The following is a 19,653-nucleotide window of genomic DNA, read 5'->3' on the forward strand; positions in this document are numbered from 1 at the left end:
CTGATAATACAATAATCGAATTATCGTACTTGAGGAAATGAAACATGAGGGTACAGTGAGAATTTACAGAATAGCTATTAAACGCGAATGTGAAACCAAAGTGATATATTTAAAATATGGATTTAATTCTAATTTAGATTCCTTTAATGTAAGAAATGGATTTCAATTTATTCAGTGACAGCTCTTAGGTTATGTGTGGCGTCATGGCATACTCTTGTGAAAATCTGTCAAAATAGTCACTAAATTTATATTTATAGTTTAATTTAATTAATTGTATCAGGGAAAATAAAAACAACAACTTAAGTCACAATATATTTAACTACAAATTAATCTATATTACACTAATCACAAACGGGTTGTTATAATATAAAAATATTACGTTCTATTCATTACAAATACTGTTTTGAGCACGATATGAAACAAAACCTAAAACTAGAAATGCTAATTAAATCCATTTGAAGCGAAATTTAAAAATTGAAGCATGCGAAAATAAGAATTATATTTCGAGTTAGGTCTATATTATAATCTTACTTCTTAGCATTATTTTAATTAATTATTAATTTATTGTACGCAAAGACACACGATGAATGCAAGGCACATAATAGAAGCATTATTTTAAAATATTGTTTTTGAAGTTATACTCCTTTGGAAGTTAGGGAAAAATTATGAGAATATTTTTTACGATGCGCGCGCACCGTCCCAAAATTCCTGAAGTTAGCATAGTCAACATTTTAAAATAAAAATGTCCAGTTCTTGAATTATGTAGAAAACATTTTTATTGTGATATTTAAATAAACTTTATTTAACTAGATAATGCGTAATAATAAAACTTTCAATGTATTAAATACCTTCTTTCTATTGTTAGTGTCGTTTTTTCTACAAACGTAGAATAAGGCGAAAGAAAAAAATTTAAAAGATTTTTGTCTCGTTACGCCAAAGAAGTGTAACTTCTAACTCGTGTACATAAGTACATACACATATTTTTTTTATAAAACAACAGCTTTTCAAAGTCAACATTATTACATTAAACACAAAGAATACATTTTATACAAGATGTGCGTATGACTTATTTTATACTGCCAAAATAACGAAAAACGTCTGGCAAATATTGTGAGCGAAATAAATAAATTATTTGACCTAAACATAAATAATAAAAATCTTTGTACCAGGAATTGTCTTTGTTAAATATATATCTATAATTTACATACCTAAATATAACCTGAACAATACAGATAGTATTTATTAGTGAAAATCATAAATTATCACTAAGTTAATACGAATAATTTGACAAGTTGTCAGACTTGGATAATTGAAGTTTCAATTTTAAATATCTTTATACATTTTAGGCCAAGAGCCATAGGGAGCGTTCAAATATTACGTCACGCAATTTTCGGCGATTCTAGACCCCCCCTCAACGAAACGCGCCGTAACGTTTCTGTATCCAATAATAGTGATTTATACCAAAAACTTACCATTATGTGGTGAAAAGTGCTGGAAAGTGGAAAATAATATTAAAAATAACGCGTAATTACCCCCCCCCCCCTAAATTCGTTACGTAATACTTGAACGATATACCCATATACAAAAATGAATTATTACTTGATTTGCCAGTAAACACTAGTATAATCTATGAAATGAACTGATAGGATGAATTCGCATCTTCTATCTTTAAAGAATTATTTTTCAATATTCATGTTATATATTTACAATTTATAGCTATAACAGTAAACTATAGCTTACGTATATTGTCATACAATTCACTTTTGATCCTCTTACATAAGTACTTTGAAATCTCACTAAGAACCGATGCCATATCGGACCTATTACTACGTATTATCATTTTATATGAAGAGTTTTGCTTTATTATAGTATATTTGAGGATATTATCCCATTTCATCAATTCCTTAACATATTCACCGAAGCATAGTCCTCTTCAGGTAAATATAAAACAGTAGGGCCTATCACAAATTGAATATTAAACATAAAAATCATTGGAAAAATCTAATCAATAATATTTTTGGCGATTTTAATCCTATTTTACGCTCAGAATTTTTAAAGCTGCAAAGGTACGACACAAATGTTTGTTTGGTCGACTCACTCAAGCGAAATAACAGATTGTGCGCGAATATTTCAGCAATGTTCGCGAACGAGTGTGTGCGCGTCGACACGAGTCCACAACTAGTAACGTGCGCGCACACAACTGCACAGTTTTGCTTTCGCTTCCGCGTCGCTTTAATTGTGTGCGTTCTATCCCAAGTAATTTTTTTTAATAAGACTATATTACAAAGCTCATCGTTTTCCTGCCGGTCCATCTTAGCAACTGTCGGCAGAAAATCTTCTCAGTGAACAAATGTGCAACACTGCGCGTACAAGCATTGCCGGTGGAGGTTTTGTAGAATCGCCTAAGAGCTTACAATGACACACTAGACATTTATATACGTGTAATGCGTAACGCTAACAAACACGTAATAGGACAGTTCGTGTTTTTGTCATTTCAAAGGACGTTAAGTTCATTCTTAGGTTATTTTACTATAAACAGCTTAAGGTGAACATATCATTTAATAGTACGAAGCAAAACGTTTCATGTATATTACAATAATATTCGGGGACCAGAGCTCGGGACAAAATCTCTGACTGTCGTAAATCGTTTTGCGTTAATAGGTCACCCCTATCGAAATGAGTCTTATAAAAACCATGGCATATATAGAAATCTTATTAAACGGATTTTACTGTAATTTGAAAAAGTTTACAGGGCATAGAATAAGTAAAATTGCTAAAAAGTAAGAAAAAGAAGACTTAAGCAGATTGGTCCAGATTTTCCTCGCTCTCCTCAACAAAGCCGCATTGGAGTTCATATAATCTTGCATAAATTCGTTTTAATGCTATAAGTTCTTGATGGGTTCCCATTTCAGAGACAACCCCTCGGTCGATGACGCAAATCATATCTGCGTTTTGTATTGTCGCTAGTCTATGGGCTATGATCAGGCACGTTCGGCCTTCGCTGGCTCTGTCTAAAGCTTCTTGGACCACCTAGAAGATAATAAAATAATTCATATGTATTGTGCTTAAATTATGAATTTTATTAGCAATAATCGCTATAAAATATTGATACATTTTGATGTAGTAAATATAACTCGCTTGCCCCGGGGAATAAAGACTTAAAGCACTATCGCGAATGTTTCAATTATAACTATAATTCAGATTTTTTGCAAAATATTACACTAAACAAAAAGGAGCAATGTTAGCCTAGTGGCTACAGCGTGCGACTCTCATCTCTGAGATCGTAAGTTCGATCCCCGGCTGTGCACCAATGGATTTTCTTTCTATGTGCGCATTTAACATTCGCTCGAACGGTGAAGGAAAACATCGTGAGGAAACCGGCTTGCCTTAGACCCAAAAAAGTCGACGGCGTGTGTCAGGCACAGAAGGCTGATCACCTACTTCGCTATTCGATTTATAAATGATCACGAAACAGATACAGAAATCTGAGGCCCAGATCTAAAAAGGTTGTAGCGGCATTGATTTGATTACTATAAAAAACCCGCATATGTCTTTATTCTACGAAAATGATTTTGTGTACAATGTAAGTAATACATCAGTACTCGTTTACCAATATTTCCTCCCCTGAAATAACCAACAACCGTAAAGATAATTTTGGTTTAGATTTAAATTCTACCCAATCACTGTAAATCTAAATGCGACAGTTTTAAAATTAATTAAGAGTGGTTTTACGTCCTAAAATTCGCCGTGTGTCGTCGTAATTTGTTGTCTGTAATTATGTTTAAACAAAAACTCAGTCTATCTAGTAGTCTATTAGATGAATAACTGTTAATTGTATATTAACTATTTACTCTAAATACATAACAAAAATGTTTATATCGCGGAATAGAGACCCCCGAGTCCTTTGCAAAAGGGGTTCGACAATAGACTTCGGAATTAGTTTTTTTTATTCCGCCTAGTAAACAAAAATTCCCTCGATATTTTGTGGATGTGGTTCTGGATGTGCCCTGAGCACAGCCCAAACAGCGTTTTTTACACTAATTTATACACACACAAGGCGAAACTACCTTTTCACTATGAGTGTCGAGAGCCGAAGTAGCTTCGTCCAATAGTAGAACACGTGGGTTTCTGATCAACGCGCGTGCGATGGCAATGCGCTGTTTCTGTCCACCAGACAATTGGGATGCGCGGGCGCCGATACGGGTTTCGTATCCCTGAAAAATATCCCCTTTATTAATACAATTGCATATAACTAAAACCTTTTGCCTCTTTCTGTCAAACAGTGTTTACAGTTTGATTAAAAGTTAGGGAAGAACTTTAGTTGAAAGAGGACTATATTGATTTATTTGTTTATTGATAAAGTTTACATCTAAAAAATAAAAATATGTGTCTGTGCACATGACAGAAGTGAAATTTCTTTATGACCTTATTTTTAGAAAAATTGATCTACTATATCCAACTTTACAGAAATTGGGTAAATAAAGTTAAATTAGATAAAGTTTAACAAAAGGCTTTTATTATGATAGACATGAATACAAATACTACATTTATTTCATTTTACCTTATTACTACTAAGATTATTACAGAATTTTATTAATTGTAATATAATTATTATTATAATTGTTATCGTTATTATATATTTTTGTTATTAATGGCTTCGAATGAACCGACAAGAAAAATATGACTCGTAACGGAATAATGTGAAGCATAACGGAAATCTGCGACGGTATTTTTTTTACAAAGCCGATAAAGAAGTTTCACTTCAATAATAAAACAAATCAGTGGCGCTACAACTTTTTTAGGTCTGGACCTCAGATTATATCATCCGTTAACCATTTTCCAAAAAGTGTTATTAGCACTGTAATAATCTTTACATAGAAGCTAGTATATATAATATGTATGTAATTTATGAACAGATACAGAAATCTGAGACACAGACTTTTAGGTTGTAATGCCACTGATTTATTTATATGGATAAGAAGAGTACGAAATAAGTACTTACACTAGGCAATGCAGCAATAAATGTATGAACATTGGCAGATTTAGCCGCAGTAACAATTTCTTCTATGGGCACTGTCCTCGTGTTGTCTCCATACGCGATATTTTCAGCAATAGTTCGGTCAAATAATACTGGCTCTTGCGACACTATGCCCAAGTTACCGCGTAAGGTTGAAAGTCGCATGTCACTTACGATACTGTAGTCGTCTAGAAACTGGAAAACAAATGACGACGTCATAGTTCATGTTTTACTCGACTATGAACCTTCCCTTAGCTAAAACTTCATTAATTATTTAATAAATTTAGATCAATTTGCATTTTTAATACTCGCGACGGAAAATGAAATTCTGTATCATCTCGACGTCCGTCGTTCAACTGAGCGTTTTTTAAGGCAGTTTTTCCCGCGCACCAACACAATGTTCAAGAAAAGATACCAATTCTTAAAAGGCCGGCAACGAGCCCTCAATGGCAATGGCAATGTGAGTGTCTATGGGCGGCGGTATCACTTAACATCAGATGACGTTCCTGCCCGCTGAGCAATTTCAGCTTTTTATAGTGTACTCAATCAAAATTAGATCCGCGGGTAAAGTATAGTCGTCATCATCAGAGTCGAGAGTAAATATTTATTTATTTATTTGCAGTTTATACATGGCCAAATTTCAACTTAAAATATTATAAAAGTGTTATACAAATAAATTATTTTTATATATTAACTGAAAACCTTTGCTATTCATAAATATTTTCTAACCACCATACGCTATAGTATATATATGACACCCGTATATCAGAATCCAATAATTTTTTTATATACGGAAGCTCATACGCAGTGTCGACTCTGGACTTAATTTTTTTCACATATAACATTTACAACAATAAATAGGATTACAGTTGATAAGGTATTGGGTTCCAAACTAGGTGAGATTGAAGAACCTGTGATTTTTTTAATATCCCCGAATATGAAAAAAAACTGGCTATCTTTGTATCTGCCGATATACTGAAAAAGCAAAAAAAAAAAACATTTTCACGCAGGCTTTACTCACGACAGTGCCGTCATCCGGGTCATATAGCCGTTGAAGCAATTGCATAAGGGTTGATTTCCCACAGCCACTAGGCCCCACCAAGGCCACCCTTTTCCCGCTTGGAATTACTAATGAGAGACCGCGTAATACTTCAACTTCACGACGAGTGGGATAACGGAACTTTATGTTCTTGTACTGGATTTTACCCTTTGCTACCTGTTTGGGCAAATAAAATTTTCTGTGTATATGAAAACCGGTGTACCTATATTTTTAAAATAAACAAAATTTGATAGGTTTTTAAAATTATTCATAAATTGGCTAACTGTTAAAGCGCCGGCTACATTTTTATAATTCAAACTTCTAAGGATTTCAACGATTGACGTTTAAGCGTGGAAGATTACAAGAGAATAAAAGATTAGATTGATAGAAGATTGAGTAATAAAAAAGCAGTATGAAAAAATTCGTTAACAATATTTTATTACAGAAATAATTTATAATATTAGTAACATGGCTTACTGGCAAATTGTCGTTCAAGTAGGGAGCCAATAACGGAAAATTATTAAGGATATAAATTTGAAAATATATTCCCCATGATATACATTAGACTTGACTTAATCCGCTAACAACTAAAATTATATGATACAGTTGTTATTATTCAAATAAATACCTACACTTTCCTAACAGTACTAAACTAATACGATAAAATAAAAATAAAAAAGAAATATATTAAATACGTATGCATACAATATCGCTTCTGTGAACATATATATGTCGAGACAGCATTCAGTAGGCGCAACGTCTTTGTTAAAGGGGATGTGTGCAACAGACTGGTTCCGGCCCTTGGTAACATGGGCCTTCGCTTCACAGATCCCCTAGGTACCTAAACCTAGTTCTTGGAGAACACTTGGGCTGCTCACCGCCCCCAAGACTATATGTATACCCAAATAAGAAAAACTCACGTAATTCTCAGGCACAGAGGGCGCATGCGTGCTTTCAACAATAGGCCGTCTCTCGATAAGTGTCATAACTCTGCCAGCTGCGCACACGGCCGCACCGAAATTCGGCGCAAACGCCAGGGCTTGGCCCATCATCCAAGCCCCAAATACTAATGCTTCTGATACTCTTAAGACAAAAGATAAATAATGAAAAATATCTTCGATTGTTTACTAAGAATTTATTGAATTAAAAAAAGCAGTGTTGGCCTAGTGGCTTCATCGTGCGACTCTCATCCCTGAAATCGTACGTTTGATCACCGGCTCTGCACCAATGGACTTTCTTTCAATGTGCGCAATTAACATTCGCTTGTACGGTGCAGGAAAACATCGGTTTGTCTGAGACCCAAAAAGTCGACGACATATGTCAGGTACTAGCGGATCGCCTACTTGTTTATTACACTGACAAATGATCATGAAACAGAAACGGAAATCTGAGCTCCAGACATAAAAAGACGCTAAAGCTTTATTTTACTAGGAAACCCGATAAAGGAATAAATAACAGATCAATGTCCTTAATTATGTGAACAGTAGTATGACGTCAATGCCTTGTATTTACTAAAGTATTTTTTACAGAGAGACACGCTCTACGCATAGATTAAGGCATTAACCAAATAATACTTTTAATTATGAACGGATATTATATTGTCTGGTTTCCCTATAATAAATGCCTTGAGATGAAAAATTGACAAAGGAATGTTCTATATAAATATTTAAAACTCCAGCGCTTTATTCGGAAAGCGAATTCTATGAAGATTCATCAGTTAAATGTCAAAATTTATTATAATTTATAATTTGAAAGTCAAGAGACCAGAGATAAATTTCAAATTACCCAGAGTTCATAATTACAAGCGTTAACCATGATGAGGAAGGGAACTCAAGCAGCAAAATAGCAGTGATCAAAATTCTTGATTTATTCTTTTTATATTATTGTATTAACAATTAAATACACAAATCTTCATTTATCGACTAAATTTTTTTTTCAAGGGAGCGGAAATAATCAATTTATCGTGTGTCAAATTATCTAAATCTTATTCGAGTGTATCAAATTTTCTAATAAAATACATATGTATGCTATATATATGTATTTTATGCCTCTTGGCATAATAAACCTGATAATTATGTGCCTAAGTAATATTAATAGTTTTGTTTCGATCCCTTTATGGTTATATTTGTAAATTATAATGTACATTTATTTGGGACACAAACAAAAAAAAGAAAACGATGTCGGCAATATAGTCGTAGACACCCATATAAACAAAACTCACTTGATAACATCTTTATACGGCACCTCCTTGTTGGCAACCAGAACCCCACCATACCACAGGGACAGGGCATATCCAGCTACGGGCGCCGTCTGCCCGAACGAGAAGACCATACCCCGCCAACGCATACTGCTTCGTGCCGCTTGATGTGCGCTTGCTCCAGCCTCTTTGTAGCGGTTTAAGATGCCTTCTTCACCGCCTGTATCGTATTACGTATACGTTTTTGTTAATACGTATTGTTTCAGAGTCAGGTTAATGTTATAGGTTGGTGGACTCAGTTCTCGCACTTAGACTCATAATTGGTCCGTTGTACGAGGTTATTATTATATTTAGTCCTTACATATGAAATTGGCGTATTTCGTACTGGCCACTTTAATCACGATGTTCTCCTCTTTGGTAAGGAATTCCAAATTCAAATTTGTACAGCTATTTACTCATGTATTTGTGCTTGTATGATCGGCATTCATTTGTTTTTTTCTGTTTGCGTCACTCATTTTACAAAATGGAAAACTTAAAGTATCGCATTATGTACGAGTACGAGTTCCGCCGTGGCACAGAAAACACAGTTCGACCACACACTGCACAACAGACGGCTACCAAATTAGAAGAGCTTCAATTGGAATGTCTAAGACATCCTCCGTACTCCCCGGACCTTGCTCCAACAGATTACCTACCATTTTTTTCGAAATTTGGACAACTTCTTGCAAGGGAAAAAATTTAACCCTGATGGGGCAGTCCAAATCGCCTTCACAGATTTTATTGATTCCCGTCCGACTGTTTTTTTAATAAAGGGATCAATGAAGTACCTATGAGATGGCAAAAGTGCATAGAAAACAATGGTTCATACTTTGATTAATTAAATATATTATGTTTAAAAATATTCGACTTTTTGTTCCTCCCATACAAAACGCCAATTTCATATGTGCGGACCTAATATTAACTCGCAATTTTATGTTAGCTCGTCCCATCCCAAGGGATCAACGACTTCATCGATGGACTCTCCTACCACAGTCAATGTTCCAGCCATTTTGGAGCCAACAGGCATCGCTAGAGACGATGGCAAGCGGCCGGAGGGGATGTCGTTGATACCTTGGAAGATGGAGCGGACTTTAGTATGGGATGCTACTTGTGTGGACACGTTTGCCCGTCTCACTTCCCTCGGACAAGCAAAAAACCTGGGGTGGCAATAGCAGGAAAATAATAAACGATTCAAATGTAAGAGTTTTTCTTCCAACTTCAATTTTGTTCCCTTTGGAGCAGAGCCTCTTGGACCGTGAGGTTCAAGTACACAGGCGCTAATTAAACACCATTATACTTAAGTTGGACTTAAGTGGTGAATTATGCAAAAAAATCTCAAAACTCTGACGCCATAAAGGCGATGTTTCGCCACCGTTGCCTATTAGAGGTCATCCTGCTGCACTCAATGAGTGCAGTAGGAACCTCCTACGGTAGACTTAATCTGGTCAGTCCAACGCGTAGGTGACCTTCACGGTCTAGTACCTTCCACCTTCCCTTGGACAGCAAGGCGTTCTATGGACTGATCACCCATGACGTTGATCCTCAATATATTGATTCTTAGTTCATAATTTTTGGCATTTGTTTAAGGCAATTGCTCTCAGCATTACGACCTAATATAATCTAATATGACCTGTGTGTCATGTGTGTCTATGTGTGTGTCAAAACTCACAAAAGGCAGACACTGTTCGTATGTTCGTTATTGCCTCAGTAGCGATGGTGTTCGCTTTGTTAGAAGCCTCTCGTACTGTCGCTATGCCCTCAGCAAGGACTCTACTCTCCAAGACAACAGCTATGATGACCATTGGCACGGAGATCAGAGATACCAGGGTCATCTGCCATGTGTAGTACATGGAGAGACTGATTCCGATGAAAATCGTCGCAGAGGCTTGCATTAAAGCGCCAATACGGGTACCTGTTGCCTGAAATTTTATATAACGAAATCATATATAAATATTATAATGTAAAATGTATAAGGAAATGTTTAGTATGTACTGTTTATTATTAAACATTTTTTAATATAAATAGCGTGCATTTTAATGAATTCACTACAATGGACTGGGGCAATTCACATTATTAGCTGTTAACACCGTGATGGTGGGTGAGATTTGGCGTTCTTACTGAAGGGTCCTGGGTAAGATTACCCCAAAATAACCTCTAGGGATGGTGGACAAAGAAGACTGAGCATCTGCTTGTGATGATGTGATAAAAGATATGTACAAATAGTGATGATGATTCATTTTGTTAACCAGCATAAAATTAATAAATAAAAAAGTTGTGCAATGAATACATACCCCTTGAACAGCAGCAGCATCAGCAGCAAGACGTCCGCAGAGTGCTCCAATCCCGTTTAACGGATTATCAAACCAACCCATCTCTTGTTTTAACATCGCTCTAAACGCACCGATTCTGTACACACATAAGGGTTTTACTCAGCACCAGTAAATAATCTAGGATGAAGGTCTCCTTATTTAAAAAAAAATTATTCCCTATTATTCTCAATTAAACTAAAGTACCAGTCGTCTCTTTCTCTCGAATTGTATTCACACTGCGACGAAAAGGGACAAGCGACAGATTCGGCTTAAAGACTTTATTTCTCAAAGAATAACATTCACTTAGAGAGAAAATCTAGAATAGGTTAGTTATGTACATGTGTTATAAAATTATTTGAAAATAAGCAACATAAAATAAAAGTACTAGTTTCTAACAATATGTACAATATTATTTGCAAAAGTGCAGGTCGCATTGATGTTACAACGTGTATTATATAACTAACGAATATAAATAATTTCGTAGACTCTCGTTCACAGATATAAATACAGGTTAATAAAATACTCTATGAACAAGATATACGGGTGACGAATTAGGGTGTTTTTTATTTAAGTATATAATTAAAAAAACAACGGCCAAAGCACAACTAATTTAATTTATTTTAGCAAGAACTTTAAACCATTTACCATATCTTCTAAAAAAACAGAAAATTTCTTGTGTGTACTGTATACTAAGAAATTAGAAATATATCGCTGACTGAAAATATGTACCTAACAAAATATTATCATTCGACATCCCCCAAAATAAAATGCGAATACATGAATATGAAAAGAAAAAAAAATGAAAAAAGTTACCTGAGCCTCTCTGTGAGTCTAACACCAGTTAAATTGAATATGAATATTTGGAAGAATATACCGATGCCCGTGTACACGCCAACCACTAGGAACAATACGGCTATCAAATTTGTCCCTGAGCGAACATAGTCCTCATCTTTGCTCTCCAGTAACTAGAATTTCAAAGAATATCTCATAAATATGAGTATTTATATACGATTAAATAGTACTAATAAAAGAAACAGTAGTGGTACATGGCAGTGAGTGGCAATGGAGAAAGGAATGGCGGGATTCGGAGGAGGCCTTTGCAAAAAAGGGCACACAGATACCTAACAAAGGATTAAAATATAACCGTGTTTAAATGTAACAGTATATGGTTAAAAGACTATTAATGTTACTATAAAAATTCCATGGCATATTCAATCTATGGATTGAATCTTGTTTGCTTGTTCTAGGTTTTATTATGGAAGATTCCTATATGGTTACGTAAAGCTGTGTGAGCGTACGTTCTCAAAATTTGAGATCAGGCGTTTGAAACCCAATTCTATAGATTATTTTGATATAAGCGCAATAAACCCTAGTCGGGAGGAATGCTGGGTACCTCCGGGTCTTACGAATATAATCTAATAAGAATTCAATCAAGCTAAAAAATTTGTCACAAACAAACATTGAATATACTCACTCCATATGTTTCACCAAAGAGCACAGCGAAGCAGGGAAAAGAGGAACCAACAGCCACCGCTGCCCCAATACCCATCATCATCCACCATTTTTCCGGTTCACACAGTTTTAGTATCTGCCAGGTGGTAGGTTCGAATTCCCCCATTTTTGCATCTTCTACAACTACGCTATCCTCAGAGATTGTATCATCCTCTTCTGCCGATGAACTTTTGATGGAATCCACTGATTCCAACTTCTGGAGTTTCGCTCTGCGAAACTTTGTATCTGCGGTGGGATCAAAGTTAGCTGCTGCAAATTAGGGCTATGTTAGTCCTACGAAAACCTGGAGAAAGACATGTGTGCCATCGAAGGAAGGTCAACTGTTCCTTTCGGGAATAGGATAGCGGTGCGAGGAAGATTCGGTCCTATTCCTTAGGTTTATATTGTCACACGTTACCAGCGAGCGTGAATAATTTTCTAAAAAATCTACAGCAAACTCTAAATATTCTGAAAATAGCTTTTATGTCTCAATTTTGTTTCAATTCTTTACGCGTGAGCTGTATATTTAAGGGTACTTCAAACCTAAGGATTTCAAGGGATCTAAGGATCGGTGCATAATTAGTAAGGATGATGGCAATTTTCTTAAATTTCACTTACGTTTCTGCGAACCACCCTCATTACCACTGGGAGCGATACTCGGTTCATTTTGTAGAACCAGTTGATAGTACCGTCCTTTTAATTCTAGAAGTTCCTCGTGTGTACCCTCTTCAATCACCTCGCCCTTTTCGATGAAAACTATACGATTTGCGTTTAATACAGTTGCTAACCTGAACAGAGCAATGTTTTAAGTGTCTTTTGCAATTTATAACAATAAAACTAATATATGGGTCTATGTTTACATAGTAATTCACTTATGTAAAAATATTGACTAGTTTATAGTGGGAAAAATAAGAGAAATCAAAAGACGTTAGGTTTTAAAACTCGACTATCCAGGTACACAAAAAATTGAACATGTAGAGAAGGAAAACAAAGAAGGCCATAAACGTGATAATTATACATATTGTTTTATTTCTGAATTTCCTACTAATATCTGTTTGTTGTAAATATACCTGTGGCTCACCATGATGGTGGTCCTTCCATGGGCAGCAGAGTCCAAAGCTCTCTGTACTTTGGCCTCACTGTGAGAATCTAATGCCGAAGTTGCCTCATCCAAAATCAATATTTTGGGTCTTCGTACTAATGCCCTTGCAATTGCTATACGTTGCTTTTGACCACCCGATAGTTGGGCACCACGCTCACCTATCATGGTATCATACCCCTAAAGTAAGAATACATTAAATATAATTAGTTATTCTCATAGCCTGTAACTATATTCTAGTAAAATAACCAACGATTAAGAAATCGACAAAACTATAAAGTAAAGCTAAAAATAAACTGTGGTGATTTCAAATATTCATTGAAATTTTGTGAAACAGTCAATGGCGCTACAAACTTTTGAGATGTGTGTCTCAGATATTTGTAGCGGTTTCATGATCAGTTATTAATCTAATAGGCAAGTACATGAGCCGTCTGTACCTGATGCACGCCGACGACTTTTTGCGTCTAAGGCAAGTCGATTTCCCTACGATGTTTTCCTTCACCGTTCGAGCGAATGTTAAATGTGCACATAGAAAGAAAGGTAATTGGTGCACAGCCCGTAATCGAACCTACCTCAGGGATGTGAGTCGCACGCTGAAGACACTAGGTATCATTTACTATATATGTAATATAACTTTTAATACAAAATTATAAACATTAACTGACAAGCAGCAAATTTGCGATATATATATATACTTACTTCAGGTAAATTCTTAATGAAACTATGACAGTAAGCTTGCTTTGCGGCTATAATAATTTCTTGATCTGTACACGATGGATTACTCATCCTAAAAAAACATTATTTAAAAAAAATATACTTAAAACTAAGGATAGAAGAAACTATAGAGGCATACATTTCTAAATAATATATTCAAATATTCAAATAATTATAAAATCATCTTCTGAGCGATACTTGAATAAAATTATAAAACGGGGCCAACTGGCAGGAGGCCACCTGAATGTTAAGTGAACTCACATGGACACTCCCAAAGGACTCCAGCCGAGTGCGATGCCGGCCTTCTAAGAATTAGAACGCTCTTTTCTTGAAGAACCCTACATGGAGGTGATTCCGAAATACATCGTTGGGTGGTTCTACATAGAGGTGGTGAACGACAAACACTGCCTTAAAAACGGTCAGTTGTGGAATGACGGACATCAAGGTGATACGGGTGGAATGTCTCGACATCCGATGAAACCCAGCTGCAAGTATTAATCCGAACAACTCTGAGTGTACTCTCTCTCCATGTTAAATGCAGTAAAAGATTTCAGGGAGGATCCCTGAAAGTTGTATTTGACGATGCGTCTGACGATAAGTTTGATCCACTCACCGTATATTCTCTTTTATCGAGCCAGCAAACAACACAGGCTCCTGCCCCACCACGGCGATGTGGTCGCGGTAATGTCTTACGTTGATATTCCTCAGATCGTGCCCTGACGCGGTTACCGAACCCGATTCCGGGTCATACATTCGCTGTAGGAGCTGAAGAACTGTGGATTTACCGCTACCACTAGAGCCCACAAGCGCTACTGTTTCGTTGCGGTTGATTTTAAGATTTAAACCGTTTAACACCTATGGAAGAGGAATTATGACGTAAAATTCGATTGTCTGTAAATACGGTTTACGGACGATAATTTTACGGGATAACGTCATAAGAAAACATTGATGAAAACTGATTGAAGTGAATTGAATTATTATCACTAAATAATCATTATTTTGTACGATTGCCTGAAAGAGATGGATTAATAATGATAATAATCATAATAAATAGTTAAAATGCAAAAAAAGTGGTACATTTAGAACGATTCATTATAAAAAATACCGCACAATCAGCCATATAAAAATATACACACGAATGTAAAATTAATTATCATTGAAAGAAAACAATTTTTTAACCGGATTAAAGCTATTTGTATTATTATAAACTTATAATTATTTACATAATTTTAAAATAAATTTTCCCGACGTTTCGCGTGCTTTACAGCGTGCGTGGTCACGGTGACTGAAGACAAAAGGTGTTGAATGTCAAAAGTATCACAGCTGTAGCGAAAGTTGTGTTATCTGTATTTATTTCCCCGGAGTTGATATCGACTAAAAGATGACGGGTTTTTGTAGAAATTACTCACGGTGTCCTCTATTTTCGCGGATTGTTTGTCTCAGGGTTTTAATTTGGATATTATTGAATCCCAGGTGTTTATTAATTTTAGGACATCTTCTTTATTGAAATTTGGGTGTTTTTTTTATTTCAATGGCTTCGCGTACCAATCTTGGGAATAATCTTTTTTCTTTCGCAAGTTCTTTCGGTTGGTCAAAGCGTATGTAGTGATTAGGCCTATCTAGTGTGTGTTCACAGACTACTGATTGTGTGTGTCGTCTATGTCTTAATTATCATAGTAAACAGTTAAGTTAATTGTAGGTTTTACTTTTACTTATTGCTGTCAAAACCTATAGTGTTTGGCTGCCTGTTGCCTTGTTTTGCAAATCATTTTTATGTTGAGCAATTAAGTATTAATAAATAAGTAACTAATATGATTTTTTTGATTATTATTTAAATTTGGATGCTGTAGAAAAATACCTGTACATCAGCCCGAGCCGGATATTTGAAATACACGTTATTTAGTTCCAGATCACCGTTCAGTTCCGGTCGGCTGCCTTCGGTTGACAAGCTGTCAATCGCGGGCTTCCGGTCGAGGACAGCGAAAATGGACCCCGCAGATGCTCGAGCATTCGTCATTGCTTCTAAATGTGGGGCTGTCAGCCCAACATTCTGAGCACCTTGGAGCACGCTGAAGAATATCTGTAAATAAAAAAATGTCTTTGATTCCCAAAAAACAGTATTTAAACGTTCGTTGTTAAGCTTTAGAATAAATTATTAAAGTAATTAATGTTTAAAATATTTAACTAACAACGCTGTGGAGATGTCGCAGTAAAGTAGTTAAATCAGAGAGTTAATTGAATCTCTAGACAGTTCATTAAATACCGATATTCAATCAAGTCGCTAGTATTTTGATTTAAATAAAGTAGCGTCGAAAACGAAACGAAAGCGTCTTATAATAAAAGGGCTTAGCCGGACGTATCCGTACATAGATGCAATGTAGCATAACGCGATAGTAATCACATATAATGAATTGCTGTTGCTATAAACTCGACATTGGCTGGACCGATTTTACTATATTTTATCTTGAATTATTTGTCGTACTTCAGGGAAGGTTTAAACGGTGGAAAACATAAATAGATAGATAGTCCTTTTAGAAATAAAAAATGGCACTTGGTTGTTATATATTTATGATGAAGCTTTCAGAAATTTGTATTTCACATCTGTAGTATGTCCGATATCTTTGGTCTGATTAAAAATAATTTTATTTTAAGACAAACCTATGTATAACGAAGTTGAACAGGTAATCTAGTAAGTGATAAAAGGCAGGATTTTTATGAAAGTGGTTTTTCGATTAAGAAAGCAATCCAATCAAGAACCTAACAAATTTAGGAGTTACTTACAATCATTAACACTGCGGGTGTATAAACTGGATTTTCTTCATGTCTACTCTCCAATATCAAACCGACTCCGTACCAAAAGGAGAGTGCATACGTTGCATATATAATGAACCACATCACACCGCTCCCGATGCCAGAGAATATACCTTTTCGTACCCCCATTTTCTTCGCGGGTTCTAATCGTTGTGAATACCTGAAATTAGTTTGTTTAAAAAAACTGCGATGATCAGTCTACTTGTGCTCTATCTTATAAATTATTATTATATATAATACAAATCCAGCGATATATAGCGTATTTAATCACCAAAAGGACCTAAATACCCAATCTAAGGCTGATTATTATGATATTGATCAGAATAATGTTGTTTAAAATTAAGTTTAAGCTAAACCTATAATAATACTCTTAAGCCCGGATGAATTTCCTTTTTCAAAGTTAAAATTTGAGATGCGCAAAAATAGAAAATAAAGGACCAAAGAGTAGGAGAAATACATTAGCACAGAGATGGGGCACAGGATAGATGAAGTTGGCCAGAGATAGTATGAAATGGGTTGGTCTAGGTGAGCCCTATGCCGTAGACTACTGAAGATTAGTTTTAATTTTATATCGTTTAATTCAGTTCTAGGGAGAAAAAAGTGTTTACTGACGCCATGAAAACCTCTAACGCCACGTTGGTGATGTTGCCAGTCTAGAAGCCCGGCATAACAGTTTTTATGCCAGAAGACCCAAGGCGTCTTGGCATATACGCTTAGCACTAAGCCATGAAGTTATTCTAACCTGCTAATTTCCTTCTCCTCTCCCCCAAACGCGATGACCGTACGTATAGAGGAAAGTACCTCTTCTGCTATAACACCGGCTATACTATAAGCTTTAAGCTCTTGCGTGGTCAACGACGATTGTATCTAAAAAATATAATCGTCAAGGATAGAATCTATGCGAAAAGACGCCATTTTCTTTCGCACATAGAAAGAAAATGGCGTTGGAATGGAATGGAAAAGCATTTAACATTAGCTCGAACGGTGAAGTAAAACCTCGTGAGGAAACCGGCTTGCCTTAGACCCAAAAAGTCGACGGTGTGTGTCAGGCACAGAAGGCTGAACCCCTACTTGCCTATTCGATTCACAAATGATCATGAAACAGATACAAAAATGTGAGGTCTAGACCTAAAAGGTTGTAGCGCCATTGATTTATTTTTATCAAGATCACTGCCGAACTTTAATGACAACATACACAACATCAAAAATATCTCCTTCCGCACAGACTCTACTATAAACGAGAAGGCTGCTTTTCCCTTTGAAAGAGATCGAGAAAAGTTATATTTACGCCGATAAAAATGCCAAGCCACTTAACTTCTGACAAAGGCACATGATTCGCTGTATTAGATTAATCAATGAATTAAATATATTTTTTTATTGTCCGTTGAGTGAACTGACAAAAGTTTTATTATGTATTTGTTTGTGCCTATAGTAATTAATTAATTATTTCAAATGTAATCCTTAAGCTTATTTTTGCTATTTAATTTCTTGTTTGTTTTTTGTCTCGTGTGTTAATTTTGTGACAATACGAACAATACTTTTCATTATAGATCTCTAAGTGATGTTTATGCTTTGATTAAAAGAGACTTTGAGCAGTGTTGCGTTCCTCATTCTCAACCTTAGGGTTGGCATACCGGCGATGCACCGATGGACTTTCTATGTTCGCATTTAACACTCGCTCGTACAATAAAGGAGAAACATATTGTGAGGAAATTGGCAAAAGACTAAAAAGAAGTCGACGGCGTGTGTCGGGCACAGAAGGCTGATCACCTTCTTGCTTAAGAAAAGAATTGATCACGAAACCCAGAATCTGAAGTCTAAAACTAGAAGCTTGTAGCGTCACTGTTATTTTTGTTTTAGGCTGGTCACTGATTTATTGATTAACAAAGGGGTCATTAAATTTTGTTCTTACCTTCGCAACCACAGCTGTAGTAGCAATAATGACAGGAGCACATGACAGGATAACAAGTGTCAACTCCCAGCCGTACGCGAAGGATATGAGGACAGCGGTGACAAATGACATTATTAGGTACACCAGCATTGGAACTTTCTCGCTAATACCCTCCCTATATTTCTCCACGTCACTGAATATTTAACACAGTTAAGATTAGTTTATTTTACAGCTACGCTCTATTGTAAGTAAAATTATATGCCGAACACTTTACTCGAGTACATATAGCGCTCGAATTAACGTATGGTCACATGGTATAAAACTACTAAATTTACTATAAAGTTTGTAAATATGGAATATCAAGGAGCAGTACAACTTCCTTGACTAAGTTGGTATAATCAGGGTGTGATTCCAAATGAATAATTGAAAAAAAAATAACAGAAATGAAACAAATGCCTTGTTTCTAACTATTAAGAAGCAGGAGAAGAACTCCGTTGCTAAGCGGACTTTTAGTTATACTATGTAAATTTGTCGAGTTCTTGGGCACTTTTTTAATGTAACAGAAGGCAAAGCTGGAGGCTCACCAGGTGTTATATGATGCTGCCGGCCATGGACATTGCAAGAAGGTTCGCAAGTGCGTTGCCTTTTAAGAATAGGTACGCTCTTCTGGAAGGACCCTATCGTATCGTTTACTTATAAAAAATAATTATTAACTAATAGTCTAAATATATCTATATAGATTTAATACAAATAGAACTTACTCGGATACTTTCGTCGCAAAGTTCATAGTCTGGTTCAAGTCGTACCAGGTGATGTCTTGACGGATTATCGCTTTCAAGAAGCATTCTTTTAGCCTATTGATCTGTGAATATTATATTTATGTTAAAACATTACAGCTAACACTAATATGCTTTTGCAAAATAGGTAAAAAGTTAAGCCAGCAAAATTCATGATTTCACGCGTCACAATACGCCTACTGACTTGTAAAACAAACACACCTATGCCGTTCTTAAACGAACTTCTTCGTTTAAGATGAGATGCACGAT

At 35.7% G+C, this 19,653-nt stretch overlaps 1 protein-coding gene across 3 annotated transcripts in view; it reads right to left on the bottom strand.

Annotated features, from left to right (window-relative positions):
- Positions 1-1,543: 1,543 nt before the first annotated feature.
- The window catches only part of LOC123710191 (multidrug resistance protein homolog 49-like), a 33,679-nt gene continuing 15,569 nt past the window's right edge, over positions 1,544-19,653 (bottom strand). The window contains exons 6-24 of one of the 3 annotated variants that reach the window (XM_045661966.1): positions 19,369-19,469; positions 18,629-18,800; positions 17,459-17,583; positions 16,687-16,876; positions 15,764-15,985; positions 14,519-14,760; positions 13,891-13,978; positions 13,163-13,371; positions 12,711-12,880; positions 12,076-12,338; positions 11,415-11,566; positions 10,584-10,698; positions 9,962-10,211; positions 8,278-8,473; positions 6,977-7,139; positions 6,039-6,233; positions 5,003-5,212; positions 4,068-4,214; positions 1,544-3,030 (exon numbers count right to left, since the gene is read on the bottom strand). In XM_045661966.1, coding sequence (XP_045517922.1) covers positions 2,797-3,030; positions 4,068-4,214; positions 5,003-5,212; positions 6,039-6,233; positions 6,977-7,139; positions 8,278-8,473; positions 9,962-10,211; positions 10,584-10,698; positions 11,415-11,566; positions 12,076-12,338; positions 12,711-12,880; positions 13,163-13,371; positions 13,891-13,978; positions 14,519-14,760; positions 15,764-15,985; positions 16,687-16,876; positions 17,459-17,583; positions 18,629-18,800; positions 19,369-19,469 — 3,444 coding nt within the window. In that variant the 3' untranslated portion in view covers positions 1,544-2,796. Of the gene's footprint in view, positions 3,031-4,067; positions 4,215-5,002; positions 5,213-6,038; positions 6,234-6,976; positions 7,140-8,277; positions 8,474-9,961; positions 10,212-10,583; positions 10,699-11,414; positions 11,567-12,075; positions 12,363-12,710; positions 12,881-13,162; positions 13,372-13,890; positions 13,979-14,518; positions 14,761-15,763; positions 15,986-16,686; positions 16,877-17,458; positions 17,584-18,628; positions 18,801-19,368; positions 19,470-19,653 lie in introns of all 3 variants that reach the window. The other 2 variants (XM_045661957.1, XM_045661950.1) reach the window with 2 other exon arrangements.

This window comes from Pieris brassicae, chromosome 1 (assembly GCF_905147105.1).
Source record: "Pieris brassicae chromosome 1, ilPieBrab1.1, whole genome shotgun sequence".
Taxonomy (NCBI): Eukaryota; Metazoa; Arthropoda; class Insecta; order Lepidoptera; family Pieridae; genus Pieris; species Pieris brassicae.